The 27,303-nt window shown below is 36.8% G+C and overlaps 4 protein-coding genes and 1 non-coding gene across 7 annotated transcripts; 2 read left to right on the plus strand and 3 right to left on the minus strand.

Moving 5' to 3' along the window:
- Window positions 1-1,835: 1,835 nt before the first annotated feature.
- LOC111784244 (L-type lectin-domain containing receptor kinase S.6) lies at window positions 1,836-4,185 on the minus strand. Its single transcript, XM_023665038.1, has one exon. It carries the CDS (start codon window positions 4,118-4,120, stop codon window positions 2,087-2,089), a length of 2,034 nt encoding a protein of 677 aa, XP_023520806.1. The 5' UTR covers window positions 4,121-4,185; the 3' UTR covers window positions 1,836-2,086.
- A 70-nt stretch (window positions 4,186-4,255) lies between these two features.
- Window positions 4,256-6,878, minus strand: LOC111784354 (protein MITOFERRINLIKE 1, chloroplastic). The gene is made up of 2 exons (XM_023665091.1): window positions 5,532-6,878; window positions 4,256-4,572 (listed from the first exon to the last, which is right to left on the minus strand). The coding sequence occupies exon 1, from the start codon at window positions 6,716-6,718 to the stop codon at window positions 5,549-5,551; it is 1,170 nt and encodes a 389-aa protein (XP_023520859.1). The 5' UTR covers window positions 6,719-6,878; the 3' UTR covers window positions 4,256-4,572; window positions 5,532-5,548.
- A 3,834-nt stretch (window positions 6,879-10,712) lies between these two features.
- Window positions 10,713-19,530, plus strand: LOC111784446 (PH, RCC1 and FYVE domains-containing protein 1). Of its 2 annotated transcripts, XM_023665173.1 has the most exons (9): window positions 10,713-11,280; window positions 12,541-12,627; window positions 13,733-13,822; window positions 13,954-14,040; window positions 14,145-14,264; window positions 14,729-16,831; window positions 17,155-17,301; window positions 17,693-18,213; window positions 18,793-19,530. In XM_023665173.1, exons 1-9 carry the CDS (start codon window positions 11,233-11,235, stop codon window positions 18,953-18,955), a joined length of 3,366 nt encoding a protein of 1,121 aa, XP_023520941.1. In that variant the 5' UTR covers window positions 10,713-11,232; the 3' UTR covers window positions 18,956-19,530. The 2 variants fall into 2 exon arrangements, with proteins under 2 accessions (XP_023520941.1, XP_023520978.1); XM_023665210.1 differs by lacking the exons at window positions 10,713-11,280; window positions 12,541-12,627; window positions 13,733-13,822 and having other exon boundaries at window positions 14,734-16,831.
- Window positions 19,531-20,506: 976 nt separating this feature from the next.
- On the plus strand, window positions 20,507-25,378 carry LOC111779531 (RNA-binding protein 2-like). Of its 2 annotated transcripts, none has more exons than XM_023659600.1 (7): window positions 20,507-20,683; window positions 20,758-20,841; window positions 23,907-24,040; window positions 24,120-24,432; window positions 24,536-24,597; window positions 24,693-24,774; window positions 24,985-25,378. In XM_023659600.1, the coding sequence occupies exons 2-7, from the start codon at window positions 20,763-20,765 to the stop codon at window positions 25,089-25,091; spliced, it is 777 nt and encodes a 258-aa protein (XP_023515368.1). In that variant the 5' UTR covers window positions 20,507-20,683; window positions 20,758-20,762; the 3' UTR covers window positions 25,092-25,378. The 2 variants fall into 2 exon arrangements, with proteins under 2 accessions (XP_023515368.1, XP_023515372.1); XM_023659604.1 differs by having other exon boundaries at window positions 20,508-20,653.
- Window positions 25,379-26,633: 1,255 nt separating this feature from the next.
- On the minus strand, window positions 26,634-26,716 carry TRNAL-UAA. The gene has a single exon. It is a non-coding gene; the product is annotated as a tRNA-Leu (tRNA).
- Between the last annotated feature and the right edge of the window lie 587 nt (window positions 26,717-27,303).

Consider the following 27,303-nt stretch of genomic DNA (forward strand, 5'->3'; position numbering starts at 1 on the left):
AAAAAAAAAAGCTTTGACTTTATTTTTTAATAATTATTATTTAATATAAAATTCAAACAAGTAGAGAGAAAATTCAACTTAAGAAGGCCGCCAATGATAATTTTTGATATGAGTTCTTCAAGTCCGCCGTCGGGTTCTGGATCGGATCATCCGCCGGTAAAACAGCCCGAAATACTCCAAATCTCCCAACAATCCCGGAATATCAAGAAGCCCCCGCTGCCGCCGGGAGCTCCCAAACACCGGCCGCCGCTGCTAACGGTCAAAAAGAAGACCGAAACCCTACCCTCCTACCACCCTTTTCCTCCTCTTCCTCCTTCTTCGACGGTCCGGCCGGCGGAAGTCATGCCGTTGCCGGGTTCTTCCGATTACAATATTATTGCTCCGCCGTTGCCCATGTTCAAGACTCCTCCACCCCGCCTTTACTACAGACCGGAAATTCCAGACTCCGACGCCGACGCCGACTAATTTCATTTCTTTTAACTCACATTTTATTTTATTTTGTTGGATTCCCTCCATTTTCTTTAATAAATCTACAAATTGGTGCCAACAACATTATTTATTTATTTATTTTTTATTTTTTTAAAAAAACATAAGTCAGATTGAAAGTCTATTGAAAGTCATACGTGAGATCAAAAGTCCAATATTAATTAATATTCATAAATTTAAATAAAATACAAGCTAACAACTAAATCTTAGAAATAAAGATAAAATATATAAATAAATTCCTAAATATAAAAAAAAATCTAATTGATTCAACTTAAACTATAATACAATACCATTGTCGTCCTTTCTAATAATAAAGATGAGTCGTGATTGTTGGATGATGAAGCCCCACATCGACTAATTTAGGGAATGATCATGGGTTTATAAGCGATGAATACTAACTTCATTGGTATGATGCCTTTTGGAGAAGCCCAAAGTAAAGTGAGAGCTTATGCTCAAAGTGAACAATATCATACTATCGTGAAGAGTCGTGTTCGTTTTCTCAAATGTCGTAAAAAAGTGACTCAAAGAAGGCGTAAAAAAGTGATTCAAAGAAGGCTTGAGCGAAAAAAGTCGAGCTGGTGTATGATGTACTTTGTTTGGATTTGATTTTGATTGGGATTTTTATATATACCATATGGCATCCTACAAAGGCGGCCAATTTGTTGAAGAAACCAAGGCGCATGGGTTCTTCAAGATTTTCTTCCGGCTTCTACCCACCGGAAAAATGGGTGGAGCAACCACTCCAAATCTCCAAGTACTCCCGGAGTATCAAGAAACCGCCGCTGCCGCCGTCTTCCGCCATTCCCCGCCAGGCGATCATAAAGTACAAGGTGAAGCCGAAGATCATTCACGTGAAAACCCCTGCTGAATTCAAGTACATTGTCCAACTTCTCACTGGCAGCCCCAATCATCCGCCGCCAGATCCTCTTGATTCACCTGTCCTCAGTCCTCCTCCGCCGCCGACGCCTGACCCTGTTGATGAATCTGTCCTCAATCCGCCGCCGTGTGAAGAAATCAGCATTTATGATTATGATTGGGAGGAGCCTTCATACCCAATTCCTATTCCTACTCCTCCGGCCAATTTCAAGAACATTACATCCTCTTGCTATCCCATTCAATTTTCCAGACCCCTTTAGTTAGCTCGAGATCTTTTATCGGTTAGGATTAGATTTGATTTAGTTATTTGAATTAGATTTAATTGAGTCATATTGGATTTGATTTGTTTTCTTGATTTCCCTTCAACTATACATATGAAAGCAACAATGATGTCGACGACGTAAGCAATGAATCGACATATTAATATGAACTAATATGAATATAATATTAATGATAAGTATTTTGTAAAATGTTTATTCCAGTTGAACATTGACATGTTTCGATGTTTCTATCTCCGTCAACATTTAAAAACCTTGCTCATAGGTAAAAGGAAAGTTTATAAACTTAAATTTCAAACATCGAATAGCCGAAACCAAATCAACATACACGATTCAATGGAGATTGGCGTCAATGACAAATTTGATCGATGGTTCGGCTAGCTAAACCGACTCTTGGGGGTCGTTGAGGCCGAGATAGTCGAGACGGGTTTTCTTTATCTTTTTCATCAGGAAAAAATAGGCTTGATGTTGACCCTTGGTTTCCTTGATGGCAGTAGAGGGAGTGGTGCTTCCCCTTTGAGGATCCTTGCAGCTTCTTTAGCAGTTGGCCTCTTTTCATGATTTGGATGCACACACACAAGTCCCACCATTAGAATTCTTTCCATTTCTACTACATTGTACTCTCCCATCAACCTTGAATCAGATGCTTCAATCAGTTTCCCCACTTCCCATTGATCCCAAGTCCAACTGACGAGCACCGTCCCGTCTTCTTCTACAGCCCTCCGTCCCGATGCAACTTCGAGCATTACCACACCGAAGCTGTAAACATCGGATTTGACAGTGGGAACACCGGAATAAACATATTCGGGTGCAAGGTATCCCATCGTTCCGGCTGGTATGGTTGCTTCTCTTGTTTTCGAACCGTGTTCGTATACTTCTGCTAGACCGAAATCCACTAGTTTGGCGTTGAACTCTGCATCAAGCATAATGTTGCACGTCTTGACATCCCTATGAATGATTTGGTTCTCACATTCTTCATGAAGATATGTCAATGCAGAAGCAACCCCAAGAACTATGGACAGCCTGTTCTTCCAAGGAAGAACAAATTGTGAATTGGAGGAGCTATTGTGAAGAAGTTCGGCAAGGCTTCCGTTGGGTAAGTACTCGTAAACAAGCATCAACTCGTTCGCCTCACAGCACCATCCATGAAGTTGAACCAAATTCTCGTGTCTTAAGCCGCCCGCCATTGTTGCGAACTCTGTGGTGAAAGGAATGCACTGGCGGTTGTTTGACGTGCTTTGCTCGAATCGTTTAACGGCTACTTCTCCACCGGATGAGAGAGACCCTTTGTAAACTGTTGCAGAACCACCTTCCCCAACAATTGTGTTTTGATTAAACCCCATTGTAGCCAACTTTATCTCCTGAAGAGACAATCTCATTGGAACTCTGTTCATATGAACTTGAGAGGTTAGATGGGCTGCTCTGCCTCTGGACATTCTACCTCTAAACTTCTTTATCAAAACATAACCAACAATTGCAACAATGCAGCAAACAAATGCAGCTAAACCTCCCAATCCAAGGGTTATCTCCCCAATGTTCTTGCTTTTACGAGCATCAACGACATGACTGCTATTGGTGCTTGAATCCTCCGACGAGCACATAAAACAGTCTCCTTCGTTAATGGCACCCACAGGACTCACAGGACTCAAAGAAGGGACCAACCCAAAAGTTCTAAATAGCCATCTATCAACAATGTAAAGAGCAGAGCCCTTCCCATTGGAAGCAGAGAATCCCACATACATAAACTCCTTAAATTGCTTAGAAAGGTCGATCTGCGCAACCAGAAGAGGATTTGCGGGTCGAGTCTGGGAATACCCAACCCAGACCTGGATCATCTTAATGTCATCCCTGTATTCAATCCAAGCAGTAATCTTCCTGCCATTTTTCAAAACAATGCCACTTGACCAAAAATCCACAGAAGTCAAAGAGGTAGGTGAGTTGAGATCAAGACCGAGATGGTTGTCATTAATATCGCCAAGATCAGGGTGGAAATTGGTGTCGAATTCAACAGCGATGAAAGAAAGGTGGGAATCAAGAGACGGGTCGGGAAGGCCCATGTGCCCAAGAGAGCGGCTGAAAGATTTGGTATCAGAGGTGATGAGAAAGGCGATTCCATCGGCTGAAGGGCAGAAAGGGGTGGGGACAATGGAGAAGGAGAATCGAGAGGAGAAAGAAGCCGTGGAATTGGTGGAGAAATCAAGAAAACGAAAAGGGTTTACGTAGAAGGCGGTTCCAACCCCGGAACGGGAATTCGAAGAAAAGGGAAGGCAGCTGTGTTCTTTAGTGAGAAGAATGGCATTGTTTCTGATATGGGCGTCACCGGAGAGGGTAAAGTTTTCACTGGACAAGAAAGAAAGGGAAAGAGGGGCGAAACTGGAAAGGATGAAGAAGAAGAAGAAATGAACAGAGAAGAACGGCGAATAATCCATAACTGAGCTTGCCCTGTTTGGCCGAGAGAGCGGGAAATCATAGGGTAGCATTTCCTTTCTCGTTCATATTTCTTTTTCTTTTTTTTTTCTTTGTAAATAAAAAAAATAAAAATAAAAAATCTAACTTTGTTACACTCAAGAACAAGAATTAAAACAAGAACAAAAGAACAAGAAGCTTGAACTCCATGAGACAGAACGATATACTCTTATTCAACATAACATAAACCAAACTGTCGTTTATATGATCAATTCATCAGCTTCCTACCAAATGAATACACAAAAAATACTTATTATCTGCCAAGATTCCATGTTATAATAGGTAAGAATTAAGCCAACATTGAAAAAGAAACATCACTTCATCATACACATGGGAGAACTCGTCATAATAGATACTAAACCTCTTAAAAACGCCTATCACCTACCTCACGCAGCTGCCTTCGAGAAGTCGATTCAAAGTTTTCTTAGTGGTCACAACTCTTCTGAAGGGCTTCAAAAGTTCATATCTGCAATGGTAAGAATATAAAATGAAAATAAGAACACCTACCACTAAGATTCTTACTTAGAACATGAAAGTTAACTACTTCACATGAGATCTCAGATAGGGTTGGCTTCTCTTCCCTTAACATAACTATTGATATTTCAACTTGGAGTGCACAATAGACTTCACAGAGATGATGAATTTCTTCTAATTCATGTATCAAATGCAAAAAGGTCGTGCTAACTAAAGATATCTTAGAGATGTTAATTCTTTATGGCACAAAATCATATATAGCAAGAATCAGATAGAAGACTGCGTGGTGCACAAGGATTACCCATTTGGAGCCTATTTAAGGCAACCTATTCAGGCCTTGACAGCATATCATTGAGGTCCCACGTCGGTTGGAGAGGCGAACGAAACATTCTTTATAAGGGTGTGGAAGCCTCTTTCTAGCATATGTGTTTTAAAAACCTTGAGGGGAAGCCCGAGAGGGGAAGCCAAGAGAACAATATCTGCTAGCATTGGGCTTGGGGCCGTTACAGTATCTCTTAGCATAAACAGCGGTTTGAGCTTAAGAAACAGTGAAAACATTAGTTTTTCGGAGGATATACAGTGTGATGGCAGGACTTTCAGCTGGAGGTTTCCTAGTCCTACGCATGCCTTGTTGAATCTAAGTAAGCAGTTCATTGCTTTGCTAAATGCTTAAATTCTGACCTTCCAGGGGATTGAATTAGAGACCTTGAAGACCCATTTAAGATCAAAAAGTGGAGGATTGGATCCTGCTTTCTACAACTTCTCCAAGTGCTCAGATAGATGACAAACAATGAAATCTTGACTGATTGTTCTGATGTTTTAGCTACTTAATCAAATCAGGTTTTCATGCTTTGATGGGCTCTTCCTCTATTCTAATTCTAAATGAAAATGTTACAAACTATGAATCAAAAACTTAACACACCAGAAAGATAAAGATGTTCTAGTGATCACCTGAGCTACAATGCTAATCAAGTTGAAGCAGAAGCCAATTCTGAAGCCTCCTTCTGCATAAGATATCGATGCAAAATTGCAAGTTTTGCCGTCTCGAAAGCGAAGTAACCGATAGCTGCAAAGCAAGCACTGTGAAGAACTCTAGGACCCATTCCACGGGTTAATCCAATCCACCCCTCTTCTTGCAATATTTGCTTGATCGTAGCCGACACCCCACTGTACATATTTGCAGCCTCCCCATGAACTTGAGTCATCAACCTTGTCTTGACAACATCAAGAGGTGTTGTAAGAGTGGCCGATATAGCACCAGCCAATGCTCCACAACAAACACTCTGCAGCGGTTCCAGATTGTTACTCTTCGTTTTGCTAAGAACAGCAGCTTTCAAATACTCAAATGAAGAGTAACTCAAAACCCCAGCAGGTAAATTCCTTAACAACGTTGCAAAATAACCAGCATAAAGCCCCATTATACCATCTTTCTCAAGAATCTGAATCAAAACCTCCCAAGACCTCCCTTTAACCCCAACCTGCATTCTCTGAGTAATTAACTCCTTCGGCACCATTATAGCCGAGGAGATAATATTCCCCATAGCCCCAGCAGTTGGAGGAATAAGCAGAGAAGGGCAATCAAATTTCGACAGAATCGACTTACCAAACTCGCATGTTCCAAAATAAACGGCTGAAGAAGCTGCAGAGCCGACAATTACAGCAGAAACGCCCCTGTAAAACCCTAGAATCCCTCTGGATTGGAAGGTCTTAACAATGGCATCGAATGTACCCTTGTAAATCTCCGAAGCCCCTTTTGCCTGCAGCCTGGTTTTGATGGTATCGAGCGGAAGTAGACACACGTAAGTGAAGGCACCAGCCATGGCACCACCCGCGGCGCCGACGACTGCCCGTTCGAGAACGGATAAGTTCTTGATAAGGGATTGAATTTTGGGGGAGTTTTTAGAGGGAGGTTTGAGCCAATTGGAGGATTTGGGGGTGAAAACTTGCTGTTCGGTGGATAAGGACAATGAAGAAAACGGAAGAGGAGGATACTGGAAGTGATTCCGATCTTTGGGGACTTTATTACCCGCGAGTAATGAATCAAAGTTGGAGAAAAGAGTGGGGAATTCGAAAAGAGAAGGATAACAAACCGGATCCGGCGGCGGAAGGCCAAGAGCGGCGGAGAGTCTGGTTTCCATAACTGGAAGTCTCTCGAATTTCACTCAGCTCTCACCGGAAATGGAGAAGATGATCGGAGTATATATATATATATATCTATGTATATATACAGTAACCCCTCGACTAACTCAGAAACCTTGCCGCGGTGGCCGCCGGACAGCCTCGCAACGCTTTAACCTGTGTGGTTTCATGCCTTAAATCATATAAATAATCGCTAATTATTTATATTAATTAAATAAATAAATCAGTAATTTATAGCGTTATGGGCTGGGCCTAATGTATGTCTTGGGCCGAAAACATGGGCTCTTCAATTCCGACAATTGGGCCTTTGAGTCTCATGAGCTCGAATTTGGGCTTTCTTTCAGTATTTTATTAAATATTTTTACATTTTAAAAATGGAGAAATAAATTAAATTTAAAGTTAGATTTGCAAAATCTTTAATTGATTTGATGAGAGCATAATTCATAATTAGGTAAGCTTAATTGATAATTAGGTAAGCTCCACCACACCAACAATAACATTATTAAAAATTATTAATCTTAATTTTTAGATTTTAAAATTAAAATAAATATTATTATTTATATTTGAGTTTTTTTTTTATTATTTTTTTTTTTAATTGGGACTTTAAATGCGAACTATATTTGGGGGTAGAATCGTAATTAGCCGTTTGAAAATAAAGACATTTAACATCAAAATTTATTATTAGCAAAGGGATAGATTTGTGTTGAGAAATAAATAAATAAAAAAGTCGGCAATATCTTAATATTAAATATTAAATGGAAAGTTGGTGAGTGGTTGAATTAAAATTTTATAATATTTTATTTATTTCTCTTAGGTCAAAGGTCAACGTCAGGGTAAAAGTTTGTTTTTTATTTAATGTCTAAACTATATAATATATATTTTTTTAATTTTCTTTCTTATTAGAAAATTTTAAAATAAAAAATAATAAATAAATAAATAAAAGCTTTTTTGGGTAATCATATGGTATATCAATTGGAATATTATTACCAATCATTACCAAAACGTGGTTCGACCCAAAAACAACGGTAACAACTTCGGACCTTTTTTTTTCTCTCAAAAGTAAAATTTGTGACATTGTAACCACACGGACATATATGTCAGGGCCAGAAAATGATGTAGGCATCCCAAAAATAGGGCCCTCTTTAAATATTTTGTACGAGGGTACCATAAGTTGAGGGCATTCTATTAGAAGCAACCGACCTCCAAAAAGTTAGAAATGATGTTTCTTATTTATAAACTCACGACTATTCATTTTGGGGATATGCCCCCTCGAGAGACTGAGAAGTTGTGTTTGGGTTTCAGCCCGAAGTCTCTTTTCTCATTTACCTCCTAGTCTGGTCTTTCTGTGTGTGTGCCCTAATTTGTCCCGGGCCTTTTCCTATTTAGTTCACCTCTGATTTCTTCTATAGTTCGAGCTTGTCCTCTCACTCTAATTTTATTCATAAGAAAAACTCTTGAAGTCATATAGGATTGTGATGTTACACATTGGTTGGAGAGGAGAATAAAACATCATTTATAAGGGTGTGGAAACCTTCCTCTAGCAAGCGTGTTTTAAAGTCTTAAGGGGAAGCCTGAAAGGGAAAGCTTAAAGAGGAAAATATCTGCTAGCAGTGAATCTGGGTCGTCTTGACTATGTGTCTAAGTCCACTGACAACGGATACTATTCACTTTGACTTTTCCCTTCGAGCTTCCTCTCAAGATAAAGTTTCCACACTCTTATAAAGAAAAACGCGTTTACTAGGGAGAAGTTTTCACACTCTTTATAAAGAATGTTTCGTTCCCCTCTCTAACCGATATGTGATCTCACAATTCACTCCCTTCGAGACCCAGCGAGCTTTGTTACTCTTTCTACTAAGATCTTATAATCCACTATCTTCGGAGTCCAGCGTCTTCACCGATACTCGTTCTCCTCTCGAACCGACGTACAATCTCACACACTAAATTCATAATTTAATTAAAGCTACATTTTTTAATTTCTAAAAATAGCTTTTGGAATAATTAAAGCTACATATTTTTAGACACCTTTGGCATAGAAAAATAGCTTTCAACCCTATATATATATATATATTTAAAAGCCATTTTTAGTCACAGATAAATGGGTGAAAAAGAAAGAAAAAAAAAAAAAAAAAAAAAAAAAAAAAAAAAACCCTAAAAAATAGGGTGTGGGTCCCTTTTGCTTTTCCTGCCTTTTTCTTGTGAAAGTGGACAAAAAGCTCATGAATTTGTGGAGGGTAATATATTAAATTATTTAAAACATATTTATCAAATAATTTTGAAATACTTAAAATTATATTCACCATATTTAAAATTACTCTAATTATTAGTAAAAAAATCACCTTTAAAATTGTAAAATAAAAGGGCAAAATTGGAATACTCGAGAACATTTTATATAGACGGAAATTTCGCCATTTTAAACTGGGTAGCAATAAAACAAGACGGAAAGAAATCGAGAGAAAAACAAATATAGAATTAATCGTACGTTATTTGAAGAGGTCATTATAATAAATTCGATAATTTTCTACGAGTGAAAAATTGTAAAAATATCTAACATATTGATTAGCTGTGACGAGTCGTTAAATAATTTATAGGGTAATTAGGTCAAATCGATGGGATGAGGTTTATAATGGTCCCTCGCCTCTTTTAAATTTGGCTTCTTCTACGCAAAGCTAGCCCTTGGAAGCTGCTGCTGACCTTTACTGTCTTTTATTCCTTTTCATTTCTCTATTTATCGATCTACTTGTCATTTCTATCGACATTCTTACCTTTTTTGGTCGGTCCCCATGAATTTCACTTATTTTATAATTAGAATCTTATTTAGAAATGTTCATTTTATCTGCCGTTTTAGAGCGAGTGAATAAAAAATTCTCAAATATTTTTATGACGGTTTATTTTTTATTATTTCAATACGTATACATTTATTATTATCATCGATAATTTAGATAATTGAAATATATGGTTAAATATTTGAATTAAATAATAAAAATAAAAATAAAAATAAAAATAAAAACCCATTTTCCATGTGTATGGAATTATAGTTATTGCTTATAGAACAAGTTAAAATGATGCTCCACTAATCACGTGATATTATTGCTATTCTAATTTTTGTCATGTTATTATTCTTATTATAAGATTCTAATGTAACGTTCACATTAATAACCATAGCCTTCATTTTTAATATAAAGTTTATGCTTTTTAAAATAATAATAATAATAATAAATAAATTGGGTTGAGATATTATTTTTAATTACCCAAAATAATAAATTAAAAGGTAAATATATTAATATTTTAAAAAAATTACATTTAAAAAACTTAAAATAGTTTCCCATTCAATGCGTATAATATTTCAATAATAATTAAATTATTATGGATCTATATTTCAAGCAGGTGTAGTTATTAATTTTATTATAATTTTCTAATAATTATTTTTTTGAAAGCATAATTTTACAATAATGTCTGGTATTAAATCAAATTTATACTTGTTAAATAAATATTTAATTTTAATTTTAAATAAATTTTATTATACATTGAAAACGATGATTACATTGCCTTTTTTAAATAAATAAAAAAGAAAATTAAGAAAATGCATTAATAGAAAAATTATAAATTCCATAAATTGGCATAAAAAATATAAACATATAAATTTTATCGACATGATTATAAAATTTAAATAAAAAATTGACCGGAAGATTTAAATTTTTTATTGAAAATAATATGAAAGTCAAACATTCAAATGTCGACGGTCAACTGCATTAAAATATAAATATTTGATTTGGGTTTTTATTAAATTTTAAATACTGAAAATTAAATCTGTAATTTTCCTTAAATAAATTAAATGGAAGAAACTGATAAATCTTTCTATTAAAAATTAGAATATAACTAATAAAAATAGTATTTTTTTTTAATATTTAATTATTTATAATATACATTTCCTTTTTATTTTTAATTTATTTTTTTGGGGATTTATTTGGTTTTCTTCTTTTTCCCGTCTTTGACTCTGTACTTTTACAGACTTCCGACTACGTCTTTTCTCTCTCTCTCTCTAGACTCCTTGTCTCCTCCGCCGGTTTTCGCTTTGTTCCGTCACTGGCGGCTTCCAGGGCTGGTTTTTTGTCGCCGTCGGAAGCGGTTTCTTTGCTGTGAAGTCATCTTTGTTTTCTGAGAAACCGCTTTGGAGGCTGTATTTCAGTTTTTGCTTCTCATTTCAAGAGTTTAAGGCCGAGGTATGAGGATGTTTTTGATTCTGTGTTTCGAATGGAGTTTTTAGGACTTTGGTTTCGAAGGAGCGTGATAGATCTACGAAGCTTTTGGGGAAGGACGAGGGGGAGGGAGATGTGAAATTTTGTTTTTGTTTGTCAGAGTTTTAGAGAGAGAGAGAGGGAGAGAGAGCTCTGCGGTGGGCCTGATGTGACCGTTGATGTTAGTGTACGGAAGATTTAGTCGCCGTATAGGATGACCGGTGAGCGGTGGAGTGATCAGAGTGGGTGGTGGTGTTTTGGCGATTTTTTCACATGGAATGGCAGATCCTTCTAGCTATGCAAATGCCGACCGTGATATCCAGCAGGTCTTCTTTCTCCTCTCTGATTCCGCGTATTTTCTTCATCGGTCTGAGCTCATGTTTTTTGGGTCCCCGAATTTCTTGCGTTGATTTTTTCTATTATCCGAAACTTCAAATATTTTTTTTCTACCGTCATCAGCTGGATGTTCGGAATTGCTGAGATGTTCTTGGTCAAAATTGAATCGTGGAAGAGAAAGCGGTTCATCATATTTTCTCTGTACTACACAATTTAACTTGGGCTCTCCATCTCTGTCTACATTGACTGAAATCTGTTGGATATACGAAGTCGTAGATCTTTGGCGTTCAGCACATGTCGAACTTTGATGTCTTGATTAAATTCATTCGGAATTGAGCTTTTCTGATTAATTTGAAGCCAGCAAAGAGGACTATTTCTAATCAAATCATGTTTCGAGATTTATTTTTCTTCTTATACAGTTCAGAGATTGGTTGTTGAAAGTTTTAATCATTCTTTGCCTTTCTTTTCGTTTTGGTCAGATGGTTGAGTCTATTTTGTTACCTTTTTGTTCATTTTGGGATGAGAACAAGAGTGTAAACTAATCTGGGACTTCTTTTCTCGCTGCTCGGACATTTAACACTCCCTTAACTGTATGACATACTGATTCAGTACCTTCTACCGTTGTGCACTCATGACTGTGGGAACAATTCTTCAGCCTTGTATTTAATTTTAGTTCTGAACTATTTTAGTTAGTACACTGGGGTAATATATATATTGTTAGAAGCTAAGTTCCAAACATTTCAAAATTGAATAATTTGATGGATTTAACATCATATATTGGTAACTGGAGATATGCTGATTGGCCATGGCTACTTTTGAGTGCGCTAAGCTGTAAGAGTAACCTGGATGCCAATACTCAGAACTGGCTGCTAGTTAAGTTCTGAAGCGAATCACGTTACGCTATTGCTAACTTACCTTAGTTTTCTAAAATTGATTGGGGATTTTATTTTTGTTAAATAATCTGTTATGGAATTTGTGACAACCTGCGTTATTTAGAACTGACCTGTCATGGATGGCCCTGTGATTTTTGAGCACTTAATGTTCAAGGCTAAGGGTATTATAGTGGTTTTTCTTCCTATTCTTTTTTTCCCTCAAATATTTCCATCTGTTACTTCTTCAACCCCATTGTGAAGCTGTAACCAAATTCTCCAAGACAGATTTCTTTCTCTGCCATTGTTCAATATCCAACCTTGCTTATAATTTCATTTTCCTCTTTGCGGTAGTTTCACTAGGTTGATTTCATCTTGCAGGCATTAATTACATTGAAGAAGGGTGCTCAACTGCTTAAATATGGTCGTAAAGGAAAGCCAAAGTTCTGTCCATTCAGGCTTTCTAGTGTGAGTTTGATTTCAATAGTGGTTTTAATTAGTCTTATCAAAGCTTTATATCCTTTAGACATTTCTATTTCCTGTTTTGGTAGTTTCCAAATTAGCTTACACTATCGATGAAAATTTGGTGGAAATACTTGCTCATCTCTCTTTGCAATGCTTTTGTGTTGCTGCTATTCATTTAGTTACTAAAAGCTGATCACATTTTCTCGGAAGAAACTAGGGACCAATTTTGTGATTTGAATACTAGAACAGAGTTTAAGAACATGGTTTTCTAATGTTTTTAAAGCTTGATCAGAATATGATATAGGGAAATTCTATTGTTTTTGAGTGATCTACTGCATAGGATTCTTTCTTTCATGAGTTTTGAGAACCTTGCAACTCAAATTATTATCCCTGTTTTGATCGCTGTTTTCACTTTATATTGAACGAAATGTTATTCAGTTTACTGGCTTCTTATCCGCAAGAATGTAAGTGGCATCATGGATTTAAATAATTGGTTCATTATCTCAAAGAAAGTCAGTTATTAGAGTAACTTTTGGCTGCATTTTGATGAAATCTTGCAACTTAGTACGATTGTTATTTGCTTGTTCGGTACACATTATGTTCTTTGGGTTCTGTATGAGAGGTTGCCGTAGAGAAGAATCTTAATGATCTTCCATAGACTTCATGTGGATGTACGCATATGGGAAAGTTGGCTGTCAACTAAATTGTATACACATGAGCATTAATGTAGGTACACATACAATGACATTAAAAAAAAATTCCAAAAACTTTGATGTGCTTTTGTGGTGTTGTTACCAGAGTTCTGGAATTATCCTGCAAATTAGGTCAACCATTTTGAAAATTCTATTGTTATTGGCTTGATGCACATTGCTACGAGAGGAATTTATTTGTTTTGTAAATAACGGGTGGTTAATAAGGAATATCTGTTAATTTATCTTTTCCATTGGAAGTTTAATATTGGAAGTTGGAGCAATGAAGATTCAGTTTTAATAATGAAATTTATCAGGTCTTTGTTAATATTGTAACTATTTTTTTCAGCTTTTTATGTTTCCAGTGGCTTGATAGTATTCCTTGCATTATTACTGTTGTTTATTTTTTCTATTTTCAGGATGAATCTTCCTTGATCTGGATTTCAAGTAAAGGCGAAAGAAGTTTGAAGTTAGCTTCAATCTCACAAATTGTTCCTGGACAAAGAACTGTAAGATATTAATTTATTTGTTATCACTCTAATGCTCGGCTATAATAATTATTCTTTCTACTTGATGTAATTAGCACACGTTGTTACTTAGTCCTTGATATTTATTTTACTTTTACATGGAATTTGTTCAGGCTGTCTTTGAAAGATATCTTCGTCCTGAAAAGGATTACTTATCATTCTCCCTTATATACAACAACGGGAAGCGATCCCTTGATCTGGTTGGTGACAAACATTTTTCTCTTTTTGTGCTTATTTAAAATGTCATTTTTCTTTTACTGGTCTTTTGATTCAATGGTAATGGTGATATGTTCTTGCTCCTTAGATTTGTAAGGATAAAGTTGAGGCAGAGGCTTGGATTGCAGGCCTGAAAGCTTTAATAGCATCTGGTCAAGGTGGACGTTCCAAGATTGATGGCTGGAGTGATGGAGGCCTCTATCTTGATGTAAACTCTTTTTCTTGGAAGTCTTTTATAGATTCTTTTGTTCCCTAGAAAAAGCCTTTTAAAACTCAGTTCCTTATCCTAAAAATAAAAATTCAATTAAAAATGGCGATGCAGCTACAACAGAAGCAAAACTGAAAAGAAGAATAGGCATTGAGACGTTAATAGAAACTGGGAACTAAGTTGTACCTCGTGCAGTCTGCTTGCATTCCCTTTGCCCCCGTAATGTACTCGGATTGATGTAATAATCCTTATATCATGACACACAATTCTAGAAGTTCATTCCCTGTGGTTTTAATTTAATTTGTTTTTCCAATTTGAATTCCCTTTTTGAAGAACACTCCTTAAAAAACACTACTCTTTTTGAAACGTATTGTTAAAAGAAATATGCATAATATCATATTGCATATAGCTTGAATTTCCTCGTGGAAAGCTGTTTAATACATGGTTTACTGATGTCATTTCAGGACAGTTGTGAATTGACTTCAAATAGCCCAAGTGACAGTTCACACAGTGTGAATAGAGATAATAGCTCTCCAGAAGTTTTTGTTAGTCTCAACGAAAATAAATCTCTGAAGACTTCTCGGCCTGAAAATTACATTGCAAACTCTGAAAGGGCTCATGTATCATTAAACCAAACAAGCATGCAAGTGAAGGGGTCTAGTTCTGATGTTATGCGTGTTAGTGTTTCAAGTGCTCCCAGCACCTCTAGTCATGGGTCTGCACCAGATGACTGTGATGCTCTAGGTGATGTATACATATGGGGTGAGATTGTTGGTGACAATGTTGTGAAGATTGGGGCTGAAAAAAATAGTAGTTATGTGACCTTGAGGACAGATGTACTTCTGCCAAGACCTTTGGAGTCTAACGTTGTTCTAGACATACACCATATAGCCTGTGGGGTCAGGCATGCTGCTTTGGTGACAAGGCAAGGGGAAGTTTTTACATGGGGAGAGGAATCTGGAGGCCGCCTTGGCCATGGTGTGGTGAAGGATGTAAGTCAACCTCGTATGATTGAATCTTTAGCAGCTAGTAGTATTGATTTTGTTGCGTGTGGAGAGTTCCACACATGTGCTGTTACAATGACCGGGGAACTTTATACATGGGGTGATGGTACCCATAATGCGGGGCTTCTTGGTCATGGCAGTGATGTCAGCCACTGGATACCAAAGAGAGTCTCTGGTCCACTTGAAGGACTTCAAATTGCTTCAGTGACATGTGGTCCATGGCATACAGCTTTGGTAACATCGATGGGTCAGCTTTTCACATTTGGTGATGGAACATTTGGTGCACTGGGCCATGGAGACCGAGAAAATATTTCATATCCAAAGGAAGTGGAATCCTTATCAGGCCTGAGGACAATTGCCGTTGCATGTGGGGTGTGGCATACTTCTGCTGTAGTTGAAGTTATTGTGACACAATCTAGTGCGAGCATTTCATCTGGAAAACTGTTTACGTGGGGTGATGGAGATAAAAATCGTCTGGGACATGGAGATAAGGAACCCAGGCTTAAACCCACATGTGTGCCAGCACTAATTGATTATGATTTTCACAAAATTGCTTGTGGTCACAGCCTTACTGTTGGTTTGACCACTTCAGGACAAGTTTTCTCAATGGGAAGTACTGTTTATGGCCAACTTGGGAATCCCAGTGCAGATGGAAAGATACCTTGCTTGGTAGAGGATAAGCTTTTTGGGGAATCCGTTGAAGAAGTTTCATGCGGTGCATATCATGTGGTGGTATTAACATCAAAAAATGAAGTTTATACATGGGGAAAGGGCGCAAATGGTAGATTGGGCCATGGTGATGTTGAAGATCGGAAGACACCAACTTTGGTAGAAGCTTTGAAGGATAGACATGTGAAATATATAGCATGTGGTTCAAATTACACAGCTGCCATTTGTCATCACAAATGGGTTTCTAGTGCTGAGCAGTCACAGTGCTCTGCTTGCAGACAGGCATTTGGGTTTACACGGAAGAGACACAACTGTTATAATTGTGGACTTGTCCACTGCCACTCTTGCAGTTCAAGAAAAGCATTAAGAGCAGCACTTGCACCTAATCCCAGTAAACCATATCGTGTATGTGATTCATGCTATGCAAAACTGATCAAGACATCAGAAGCTAGTAATAATAATAGGAAAAATGCTATGCCTCGCCTCTCAGGTGAGAACAAAGATAGGATTGACAAGAGTGATATGAGAATATCTAAGTCTGTGCCTTCCAATATGGATTTGATAAAGCAATTAGACAACAAAGCTGCTAAACAAGGAAAGAAGGCTGATACATTCTCCCTTGTTCGATCCTCTCAAGCACCTTCACTATTGCAGCTTAGAGATGTTGTATTATCAACTGCTGTTGATCTGCGACGAACAGCTCCTAAACCTGTCCTTACTGCTTCTGGAGTGAGTTCCAGATCTGTGTCACCTTTCTCAAGGAAACCAAGCCCTCCTCGATCTGCTACGCCTGTTCCTACAGCGTCAGGACTTTCCTTTTCCAGAAGTATTACTGATGGTTTGAAGAAAACAAATGATCTTTTGAATCATGAAGTGCTTAAACTACGTTCACAGGTAAAAGCCATTTCCCCCCTCCTGATTGTCATTCCCTTTCCATCACCCTTCTCCCCTGGCGTAAAGATAAGAGACAATCCGTTTAAGACAAGAAGATCCCGAAACAGCAAGGAATTTCCCACTCCAGAACCATAGGAGATTGTTCTCATTTTTTAATTGGTAGGGATAAAAAAAAAAAAAAAAGGAGAATAGTCACAGAGTTCTTTAAAAAGAAAATTCTCCTCGAACTTGTCCTGTTCCTTTTGGCTCATAAAATTTGTGCACTTCTGATGAATTTGGCTTTATGACGGAGTATGATCTTATCTTGATGTCTAATAATACAGGTTGAGAGCCTGAGGCAGAGATGTGAACTCCAGGAAATGGAGCTTCAGAAATCTATGAAGAAAACACGAGAAGCTATGGCAGTGGCTGCAGAGGAATCTGGTAAATCTAAAGCGGCTAAAGAAGTCATCAAGTTACTTACCGCCCAGGTCATTTTCTTTTGAATGCATTTTCCCCTATTCAACAAAGCTTTCAGTCTCTGGAGCTTCTGGTTGATCTTTATTGGAGTACAAAGAGAAGAATGCATTAAATTTCTTACAAACAATCACTTTGACTATCACGCTGTAAAGCGTGTGGTCTTTGTGTTTGATGCATAAAATATTAATACATAAAGAATTAACTTGTGGCTCTTGGTGTGGTTGAATGAACGATGATGCGTATAATCTAGAGCAATAAGAGGAAATGACATGGACTTCTAATAGACATAATCACTATATTATAATTGTTTCTTTTCTTCCTCAATGCTTAACCATCCTGTGAAATATTCTTACAAGAATACTTGTGGTTCTAATAGTAGATTATATCCTATAATTGTTCCAGCTTAAAGATATGGCTGAAAGGTTACCTCCTGGAGTATATGATGCTGAGAAAATGAGATCAGTTCATCTTTCAAATGGTTTGGAGTCAAACGGCGTCAACCATTTGAATATGAATGGAGAGCGTCATTCACGATCTGATTCACTTAGCAGCTACTCCTGTGCATCTCCCACGGCATCTGATGCTGCTGCTTGGCAAGGAAGCTATGGCGCAGTTCATTCATCCAGGGAGCTTTCTGGAACGAATGAAAGTAATCTGCAACAAGATAGAATTGACAGTCGAGATTCTAGACTGCCAAATAGTGGAAGAGCTCAGCCAGTAAGCAGTAGTGCCTCGGTGACAGCTGTTGGCAAGGAGCCCGAGTCTTTACAAGATGGTGAAAATAATTCTAGAGCCAAAACTTCTGTACTGGCTAATGCTACTCAAGTTGAAGCTGAATGGATTGAACAATATGAGCCTGGTGTATATATTACCCTTGTGGCTCTACGGGATGGTACTCGGGATCTAAAACGTGTGCGCTTCAGGTGATGTTTCTCTTTGTTTCTTTTTGGGTTTCAGCATCTAGAAATACAGTGATTTTTGTCTCTTTGGTGTGACTTGCAATTTGACTAGTTTCTGATTGAATTATTGGGTGAAAATATGCAATCCATGTGCCGAAGTTTAATTTGGACTCTAAAAAAAAAAAAAAAAATGGCCACCATGATATCTAGAACATGAACTCATACGATCTTCTTGGACAAACTTGAATGGTACTAATAATTTCTGTCAATTCTTTTACAATTATTTACAGTTATAATGCCCATAATTTTGGAATTGTAGGGCAGACTTGTTAGAAATTGGATGGCTTTTTTGTGTTAGTTCCTCCTTGGTCGGTAGTTTGCTCTACCCCTACCCTTAGGTTGCCTTCTTCTGTGGTTTTAATATACTCAAAAGTTCCATATTAAAAGTTGTAGGGCAGGGACACTCTTAGATTTCTTGAATAATTACTCTAAACTATGTCGCTCATGGTTTTCGACATCTAATGCCTTGTATTAGAATCTGAGGTCGAGTTTAAAAAGCTCCAATGCCTGTTCATATAATGTGTATTACAATTGCATTTACAGCCGGAGAAGATTTGGAGAGCATCAAGCAGAAAATTGGTGGTCAGAGAACCGTGAGAAGGTATACGAGAGATATAACGTTCGGAACTCCGACAAGTCTTCAGTTTCGGGACTGACTTCACAGAGGGCGGATGATGCAATTTCAATAGCTTCCCAGCAACTTTAGCAAAGGGGGCGGATGAATCCAGTGCAGTCCTACTCCAAGCCAGCCATTTTACAGCTTGAAGATGATCAGAAAATGGTATTGGAAAAGTAAAATCTATTGACCTTTGTTCATAAAAGTTCTTTCCTTCTAACCCTTCTCTCAAATTATTTTGTCCAATTTATTTATGGGTTGCCTGCCTCTACCCCTTACGACCTGTTAAATCTTTAGTGTATATAAAAAATCATCCATTAAGATTATAGCAGCCAAAGAAAAGAAATTTTTGTTCTTTGTTTCTTCACCCTCACTATAAAACCTCATTCTTTCTCTCCCTAGACCATTTCTGAAATCAGAATTTGGTTCTTTAGCAGCTGCAATGTCGTTGTCGTTGTCGTTGTCGTTGTCTTTGTCGCTCATGTACTGAAGTTGATCGTGTCAATGTCTTGGTTGGCATAGCGATTAGCTCATTCTTTTTAACCTCTTGTGCACACAGGAACTGTCTCTTTTGTGTTTTTTTTCTCATTGTAATGGATGATGTTCGTCCACTCGCTTAACCTTCAAACCATATCCAGGAAAAGGGAGAGAAAATACAGTCAAATTCATAACTTTTGTTTTAAAGTTCAAATGATTGAGCATTTATCATGCTTTTATGTATAGAGTGCTTCCCATTTTATTTTATTTTTGTTTCTTTCACTGTTTCAGTAAATATTTAGTTTTAATTCTGATGTTGGAAAATCATAATTTTATTAAAAATAACAAAATATAATTGTTGGATGATGAAAGTGGACAATATCATATCATTGTGGAGAGTTGTGTTCGTCTAACATGGTATCAGAGCTATGTCAATAGAATCCTCAAATATCGAACAAAGAATTGTAAGGCTGGAAGAAGTAGTCAAAAGTGACTAAAGTGTCGAAAAAGGGTGTACAATATCATACCATTGTGGAGAGTCGTGTTCGTCTAACATGGTATCAGAGCCATGTCAATAGAATCCTCAAATATCGAACAAAGAATTGTGAGGTTGGAAGGTGTAGTCAAAAGTGACTAAAGTGTCGAACAAAATGGTGTATTTTGTTCGAGGGCTCTAGAGAAAGGAGTCAAGCCTCGATTAAGGGGAGGCTATTTGAGAGCTCCATAAGCCGAATCCCACATTGGTTTATGCTCAAAGGATAATATTATACCATTGTGGAGAGTCAGGTTCGTCTAACAATATTTTCTATTGTTTTTATGCATTTTTTTATCATTTTTATTCACATTTTTTAGTAAATTCCCGAAGTTGCCCTTGGTTGACTAGTAAAAGTTAATAATGAAATTAAATATATTAAATTATAGTATATATGATTTTCTTAAAAATTTAAATTATAAATGTTAAATTTGAGGTTCTTATAGATGAAAAAAAATCTAAAATTTTAAAAGAATATAACTATATATATATATTTTTTGTATTAAAAAAGATTGAAAATTTAAAAAATAATTTGTAAACAAAATTTTATTTTATTTTTTATTTAAAAAGGAGTTTACGTTCTTTATGAAATTGTTTTGAAGAAAATAGATAAAATAAAACAGGTATTTATTTTACGGTAATTCGGTGCGGGATTTGGTAATTGATCGCGTAATATCTACGAGGAGATCTTGCGTATCGGATCGTAGTGTGTTCGTGGGGCTTCGCTTCTGCGTCTAGAATCAACAACGGACAGCTCTAAATTAATCGCCTGTTTTAGGGTTTTAGTAATCTCTAAATTCTGCTTGAAGGTTCATACATTTGTCTCCAATTTTTCCCTTTGTCTGCTGCCTCTCTTTGAAGCTCTAATTTTGAAAAACTGCAGCATATATGGCGGATGATTATTGGAATCGGCAACAGCCTCTGCTTCCCTCGCCTGGCATGCTTAAACGACCTCGTGCTGAATATGGTATGCCTATGTGTTTATTATGTTTAATTTGGTTTCTTTTCTTGAATTCGTGAGCATTGTTGTTGCGTTTGATGGTATTGCAGCTATTCGATGGTGAATTTTGATGGGCTTAATTCCATAGAAGTGTCTGAAAACTAATGAAAACGTTCTTGTATTGTTTGTTTTGATTTGTTAATTTAGTTGTGAATAATCAGTGTTCATAAAGCAATTGAATTCGGGTTTGTTCTGATAAAGTTGTAGTTGAAAATTCTGAATGGAGAATGTATCTGATCCGAGAGGAAATACTACTGCGGAGTGATGTCTGTCACGGCATATTAGAACAATTTGATGCTCCAATGCACTTCATCTGATAGTTGAGAGAACACAATTTTTCTTTTTGGTTCTAGTGGTGGATGTGCAGCCAAGTTCTTCAAAAACCAGTAAAAGGGCCTTACTAAAGGGTTTTTTGTTCTTGATTTCAGTAACATTTGGCGGTTGGGAGATTTTGGGCCTTATTAAAGATTACAATCTGAGGTCCCTAGGATGAAAACCTGATAGTTATCTCATTTATTTACCATTAGAAAACAAGTTAGAGATTATAGCCTATTGATAAGTGACTGATTCGAGAGGGCCAATCTTCTCTCCTGGAAAACACACCCTATCCAAACTACAGGAAGATATATATATATATATATATTTATATATAGAAAAAGGGAACACACACATAACTTTCTTGGGAAGTTGCAAGTCCCTTTCTAACTTCCTATTCAATTTTTCAAACATAAAAACTGTCTAAAACTGAAGACTCTAATCACCGTTCAAAGTGAATTCCCCCTTTTGTTCTTCTTAGCATGAACTCTAGTAATTAGTCTAACAAAACCCTAAACCAACAAGACCCTTTGTGCTGGAAGCCTTGGTTGTAAGTAGAAAATGAAAAGTAGTCCCAACGTAAACTTTATACGATATATTTTTCCAAATGCACCTACCTATTTTAAGTCCCTCCTTATGCCATCCACAGTGGTAGTTGAAAAATGCTATAGGAATTCCTTGTGGAAAGATGGAACTTAAGTCGAAGGAAGTTATCTTGTTAATTAGTGTAAGGACCCCCTTTTTAAGTTGGAAGGATTGTTACCACATGGATCGTGAGTGGAATTTTGGAAGTAAAACAGAAGCATGAGTAAGCTAAACAAAAACGTTTCAATAAGAAATACTAACTAATATTCGAAGAAACCTTGAGTTTTGGATCCCAATGAAACATTTATTTTCAAAGCGTAACGAATATATTATTAACATAATTACAAATCAAGTAATGAAAGTATAGAGCATAAAACATGAACTGGAAAATTTTAAAATTCTGGGAAGTCTTAGTTTGATTTTGTCTTTGTAGTCTTGCTAACTTGAATGCCCTCACCACACACCTTGTAGATTCATGTACCACATGAAAAGGAAAGACAGGTAGCATGAGTATAAAAAAAATACTCAGTAAGTAGCCTCACTTGCGAGGCTGAAACTGTATTCATACTTAAAACTCATGATATTGAAAGCATGCAAAGTCCTGGCTAATTATACGCCAATGTCTTCTGATACATAAGGGCCTTAATTGAAAATATGGAAACATCCTGTCTAAGTGAACAATTGGCCAATCCCAAACTATACCAACTACATTGCTTCCGTGGGTCAGTCCAGTAGATAAAATGTCACTTGAGATTAGTTGACAACTTTTTAGTAATGTTAGACCTATCCCATCATAGCACCTCATGAAAGCATTCCTGATCATCAACTATAGTGCCTATGCTGGTCATTCCTGGAAGACCAAGCGAGTTAGTTGGTGGCGCTCTTTAATGGAGCTAGACCTTCCTAACATAATACGTCATGAAAAACTTTCAGCTAATATATAAGGGACTGATCCCAAAGCTGAACCAACTATGGTTCCTATGTGTATTAGTCTTGAAAGACAGGACACCGCTAAGGTTAGTTGACGACCCTCTAGTAGAACCCAGCCTATTCCAACATAATTCCTCATGAAAAACATACATAGCGTAATGTGCAGGGAAAGACAATTGTCACAAGGATCATCATGAACTTAGGAATAAACATACATGTAACTGAGATCCTCTAATCATGCTAAACACTATATCATTCATCACCAGACCATTTAAAACTCAGACCCCTCTAATCACCATGCTAGATAACATACTTAACATCACAGTCTATTCCACAACCGATGATCCAATAGTTCACATATGCATTCCATATTTCCTGTACTCCAAAACTTTGGATATAAACTACCATGGGTTGGCCTAGCCAATAAGGGGCAGGTAAGTAATAAAAGGGGTTTAGAGGGAATGAATACAAGTCATGGTGGCCACCCACCTAGGATTTAATATCCTACCTATTTCCTTGGCAAGTAACTATAGTATAGTTAAGCAGTTGTCCCATGAGAATAGTTGAGGTGTGCAAAATCTGGCCTAGACATGAGGATCAGGCTCGTGATCTTCTACCATAATAATGTTTAGGTACTTCCATAAATTTTGTTTGGGCTTGATCCACATTTGTTATGTATAATTGCTGACATCCTGCTATAGTTTTTAAGCCTTTCTGAAGGAATTTTTCACTCGATTTCCAGAAGTAGATACTGAGGATTTTTTTTTTTAGATTGAAAGAAAATTTCACTTGATTTGCAAATGGTTTCTTTAGACCTTCGATTTATAGAGGTTCCTTGTCCATCTAACTTAACGTAATGTTATATTTTGGATTGCGAGGATAATGAGATTAGATGTGTGGAATATGTGCATGACTGAACTGTTAAAACGATTTATTTAAATAGTAAAAGAGGAATTCTATACTGATTGAACATTATTGTTTCAATTGAATATTACTATAGTAATGTCCTGGACCTATTTTCTTAGACATATCTTTTATTCCTTCGATGTAGTGGCATCTGTTGTTTAACGTCTGGAATAAGCTCATTTTGTTTTGTTTTGTTTTGTTAGCAGTTTTCCTCTTTTTTTTTCTTTTTTTTTTTTTTTAAAGAAAATAAAAAATAATAAAATGGAAATGGATTTAGACCTTTCTTCTGTCTTCAGAACTTCCATCCTCTGGATTTCCTCCCGGGCATGATATGCACAATCATTTAGCTAGTGATGATCGTAGTGGTCCTCCGGCTGTAAAAGATACACAAGCAATAGGGTCAGCATATGATCGTTATCTCCAAAGTGTGGTATGAATGAAATCTACATTTATTTTCTCTTCTTGCATCCAGTTTGAGTGCTGAAAACTTGTCATAATTGCTTTTGAAGCAACTTTCTTCTGCTGCATCCGGAGAAGTACCTACCATCGGGGAAATGGGGATGGGAAGGCCTATTGCAAACAGAATCCCAGTTGGGAGTAGAATGCCTGGGCCTTCAATTCCCGATCCCGTTGTAATGAGTCGTCCTCCTGCAGTCTCTCCTGATCTTGCACCAAATGGTCGGAATATCGAGTATGGTAATCATCTTCCGGTAGAGTCAATGAACAGACCCGGACGCGAAACTGTGCCTCTTCCTCCTGATGCCTCAAACACTTTATATGTTGAAGGACTTCCGTCTGATAGCTCCAGGAGGGAAGTAGCTCGTATCCTTTTTCTCAGTGTTGATGCCTCTGCAAAACTATATTCATTTTTCTCTTCCCTTTCAATTATTTACTTAAAAAATTGCTTTCCTTTACGTCGATATAGATATTTTCCGTCCCTTCGTGGGATATAAAGAACTGAGACTTGTGAGCAAAGAATCTAAACATGTAATAGACCCTTGTTTTTTATTTACCTTTGATAACTCCCAGGCACGTGCTAACGTTTACTTTGTTTTTCATGTCGCATTTGTTTCAAAATATAGCGTGGTGGGGACCCTCTTATATTATGCTTTGTAGATTTTGCAAACGCAGCCTGTGCAGCAACTGCCATGAGTGCATTGCAAGGTACAAATTTCTTCCGCATATGCTTTTGCAGTTTTTATAGAAGCAATATTTTCCCGTTGTCACTTCTTTTTACTCGACATAGAAAAGATGAACGTCTAGGTACATGTTTAGTTCATTTTTCTGCTTTAAATGGACAAAATTTGCAAGTAGTCTGATCTTTTTGTTCAAAGAATTCAAAAGAGATGCTAAAAAACTCTCTGATCTGCACAGGTTATAAAATGGATGAACAAGACCCGGATTCTAACTACTTAAGACTACAGTTCTCACGGCATCCAGGGCCGAGGTCTGGCACTGGAGGATCGGGCGGAAAAAGGTGAATAAGGTTGAGAGACAGGACGATGACCAATTTAAATGGGAAACTTTCATCTTCTGGTGCACATTGTACTAGCTGCTCTGCTTGTACGCCCATTATTATATGTTCTTAGAGATGCTGTTAAGATAGGCAAATTTTAGACGACCCCATATTGAAGTTGCATGTAAATTTAAGAGGCTTAGATTCAGAGGGTTTCAATGGTCAAACAATTTGAACGAATATGGTATTTGTTGAAAGAAGAGTACACAAGTGATTATTTTTAATTGATTTCATATTGAAATTATTTGAAAATATTTTGTTATAAAATACAATATTCTTCCACAACGATGTCGTGGTGGTGTGGTTGGTTATCACGTTAGTTTAACAGGTCTCTAAATTTGAATGGTAATGGTTGGTGAAATTTAATACAAGCCAATTCAATTTATTTGACCAATCATCCCTCCTATCTTTTGACTCGAGAAATTGGTCGAAATTTTTCCAATTCCACATTGGTTAACTAACGGGATGATATGAGATGCTAAGCTTTCAATAGGAAATGGGGTCTCATAAGCTCCTTCTTCTGTTCTTCCTGCTCGTGGCATTGCTCATTTCAAATTTGCCCTCAAAATTTGCTGCACACCATAGTTACCCTTCTCCTCCGTCGCCGCAGCTACGTCCACCGCCACCACCGAATCAGTCAGCACCGGCGATGATACGTTATACATCAAAGTCATAGAGGTCAGCCCGCCACCTAGCCAGCGGCAGTGGCCAAAGGAGTACAGCCGTAAATCGCCGCCACCTCCTTTCTAATACTTCATAGGGATTTATGCATGAAGGAATGAAGATTTGTTGTTCATCTATTCATCTTTGTTTTCCATAATCTCCCTACTGTTTAGATGTAATGCTTCTAATTTTTTTTTTTTTTTTTTTTTTTAAACGAGTGATATCACTCCGTGCATGCTTTAAAAACATATGCGAAAACTTATAATAAATACTTTAAAATAAGGCTATAGACTTATTTAATTCAAAAATAAGAAGTTTGAAATAATGTAGTCTTTTAACATGAAATATAAATAAATTACCTGTTAATTACTAAACGAGAAACAATGCATTTTATTGCCCTATATTGCCTTTCATGGCCTTTCGAGCATTCATAGTCATTTGTGTATGGGAGCTCTACCTTTACCTTAAAAATATAAGGATTTGTGTATGGGAGCTCTACCTTTACCTTAAAAATATAAGGGTAGCACGTGACTTGATTATTTTAAAAAATATAATGCTATCACACACATAATATAATTGTGACCTATCTCCTTTAGGAGTGTAACATGACATTAAGCTCTTTCTAGTTTTGGGTAAGGTTGGATGTGTGGTACTTTCTCACACACGCTACATATCGTTGGATGCCATAGAAATATCAAGGTACACGTATGTACTAGCATAACATAAGGTCCCCATGATTTTCATTCATAACATAACATTAACATTATTATTCACTTTTTACTTTCATATATGTCATAATACATGAGGTAGGGGCATGCCATTTACCATCATACATTATTCAATATGCTGGCTGTGGGGTTCGAACCCACGCGCACTTATGTGCAGAAGATCTTAAGTCTTCCCCCTTAACCTCTCGGGCAAACCAGCTAATTTGTTATATTAAAATTAAATATAAGTATGTATAGCGTTAATAATTTTTATCTTACCCACGAATTTTTTTTAAAGGTAACCAGTTAAGATTATTAAAAAGTATGTTAAATTACACACTAATTTTTTTTTTTTTATCCATATATTTAGACAGTTGTATCACTTAAAATCTTTGTAAAGTCGACATCTCTTCATGTCGTTTTTTAAGGTTTAATTCAAACAAATATTAAAGTCATTGACAAACTTTTTTTTTTATTCAATACTCTAACGTCTTTCTATTCCAAAATTAATCTTAAAATATTTATATATTTCTACTCGAAAATATCATACACGCATTCAATAAAAAATTGTTATTTTGGAATTGAGTTCCTTTCGTTTAAGTATTTTAATTAAACAAACCTTAAAGATCAAGTCAATGTCTTAATAACAATAACCGTAGTTGAATACATAGCCTTGTTTAACGTCCTCACAAAAATACTCTTACGCGTCAAGTGAAACGTCCTCATCGTTGGCATCAACGCCGCCCGTCCTTCAAGCACCATGGCCTCTCATATACCTCCCACCTTCGCCACCGCCCCCATTTTAGA

This window comes from Cucurbita pepo, chromosome LG01 (assembly GCF_002806865.2).
Source record: "Cucurbita pepo subsp. pepo cultivar mu-cu-16 chromosome LG01, ASM280686v2, whole genome shotgun sequence".
In the NCBI taxonomy this organism is placed as follows: domain Eukaryota; kingdom Viridiplantae; phylum Streptophyta; class Magnoliopsida; order Cucurbitales; family Cucurbitaceae; genus Cucurbita; species Cucurbita pepo.

Coding starts and splice junctions, on each gene's coding strand:
- LOC111779531 (XM_023659600.1), top strand. CDS start 20,763: ATGGCGGATGATTATTGGAATCGGCAACAGCCTCTGCTTCCCTCGCCT. Junction 20,842..23,906: donor ACGACCTCGTGCTGAATATG/GTATGCCTATGT, acceptor TTCTGTCTTCAG/AACTTCCATCCTCTGGATTT. Junction 24,433..24,535: donor CTCCAGGAGGGAAGTAGCTC/GTATCCTTTTTC, acceptor ACGTCGATATAG/ATATTTTCCGTCCCTTCGTG.
- LOC111784446 (XM_023665173.1), top strand. CDS start 11,233: ATGGCAGATCCTTCTAGCTATGCAAATGCCGACCGTGATATCCAGCAG. Junction 13,823..13,953: donor TTGTTCCTGGACAAAGAACT/GTAAGATATTAA, acceptor GAATTTGTTCAG/GCTGTCTTTGAAAGATATCT. Junction 16,832..17,154: donor TGCTTAAACTACGTTCACAG/GTAAAAGCCATT, acceptor CTAATAATACAG/GTTGAGAGCCTGAGGCAGAG.
- LOC111784354 (XM_023665091.1), bottom strand. CDS start 6,718: ATGGAAACCAGACTCTCCGCCGCTCTTGGCCTTCCGCCGCCGGATCCG.
- LOC111784244 (XM_023665038.1), bottom strand. CDS start 4,120: ATGCTACCCTATGATTTCCCGCTCTCTCGGCCAAACAGGGCAAGCTCA.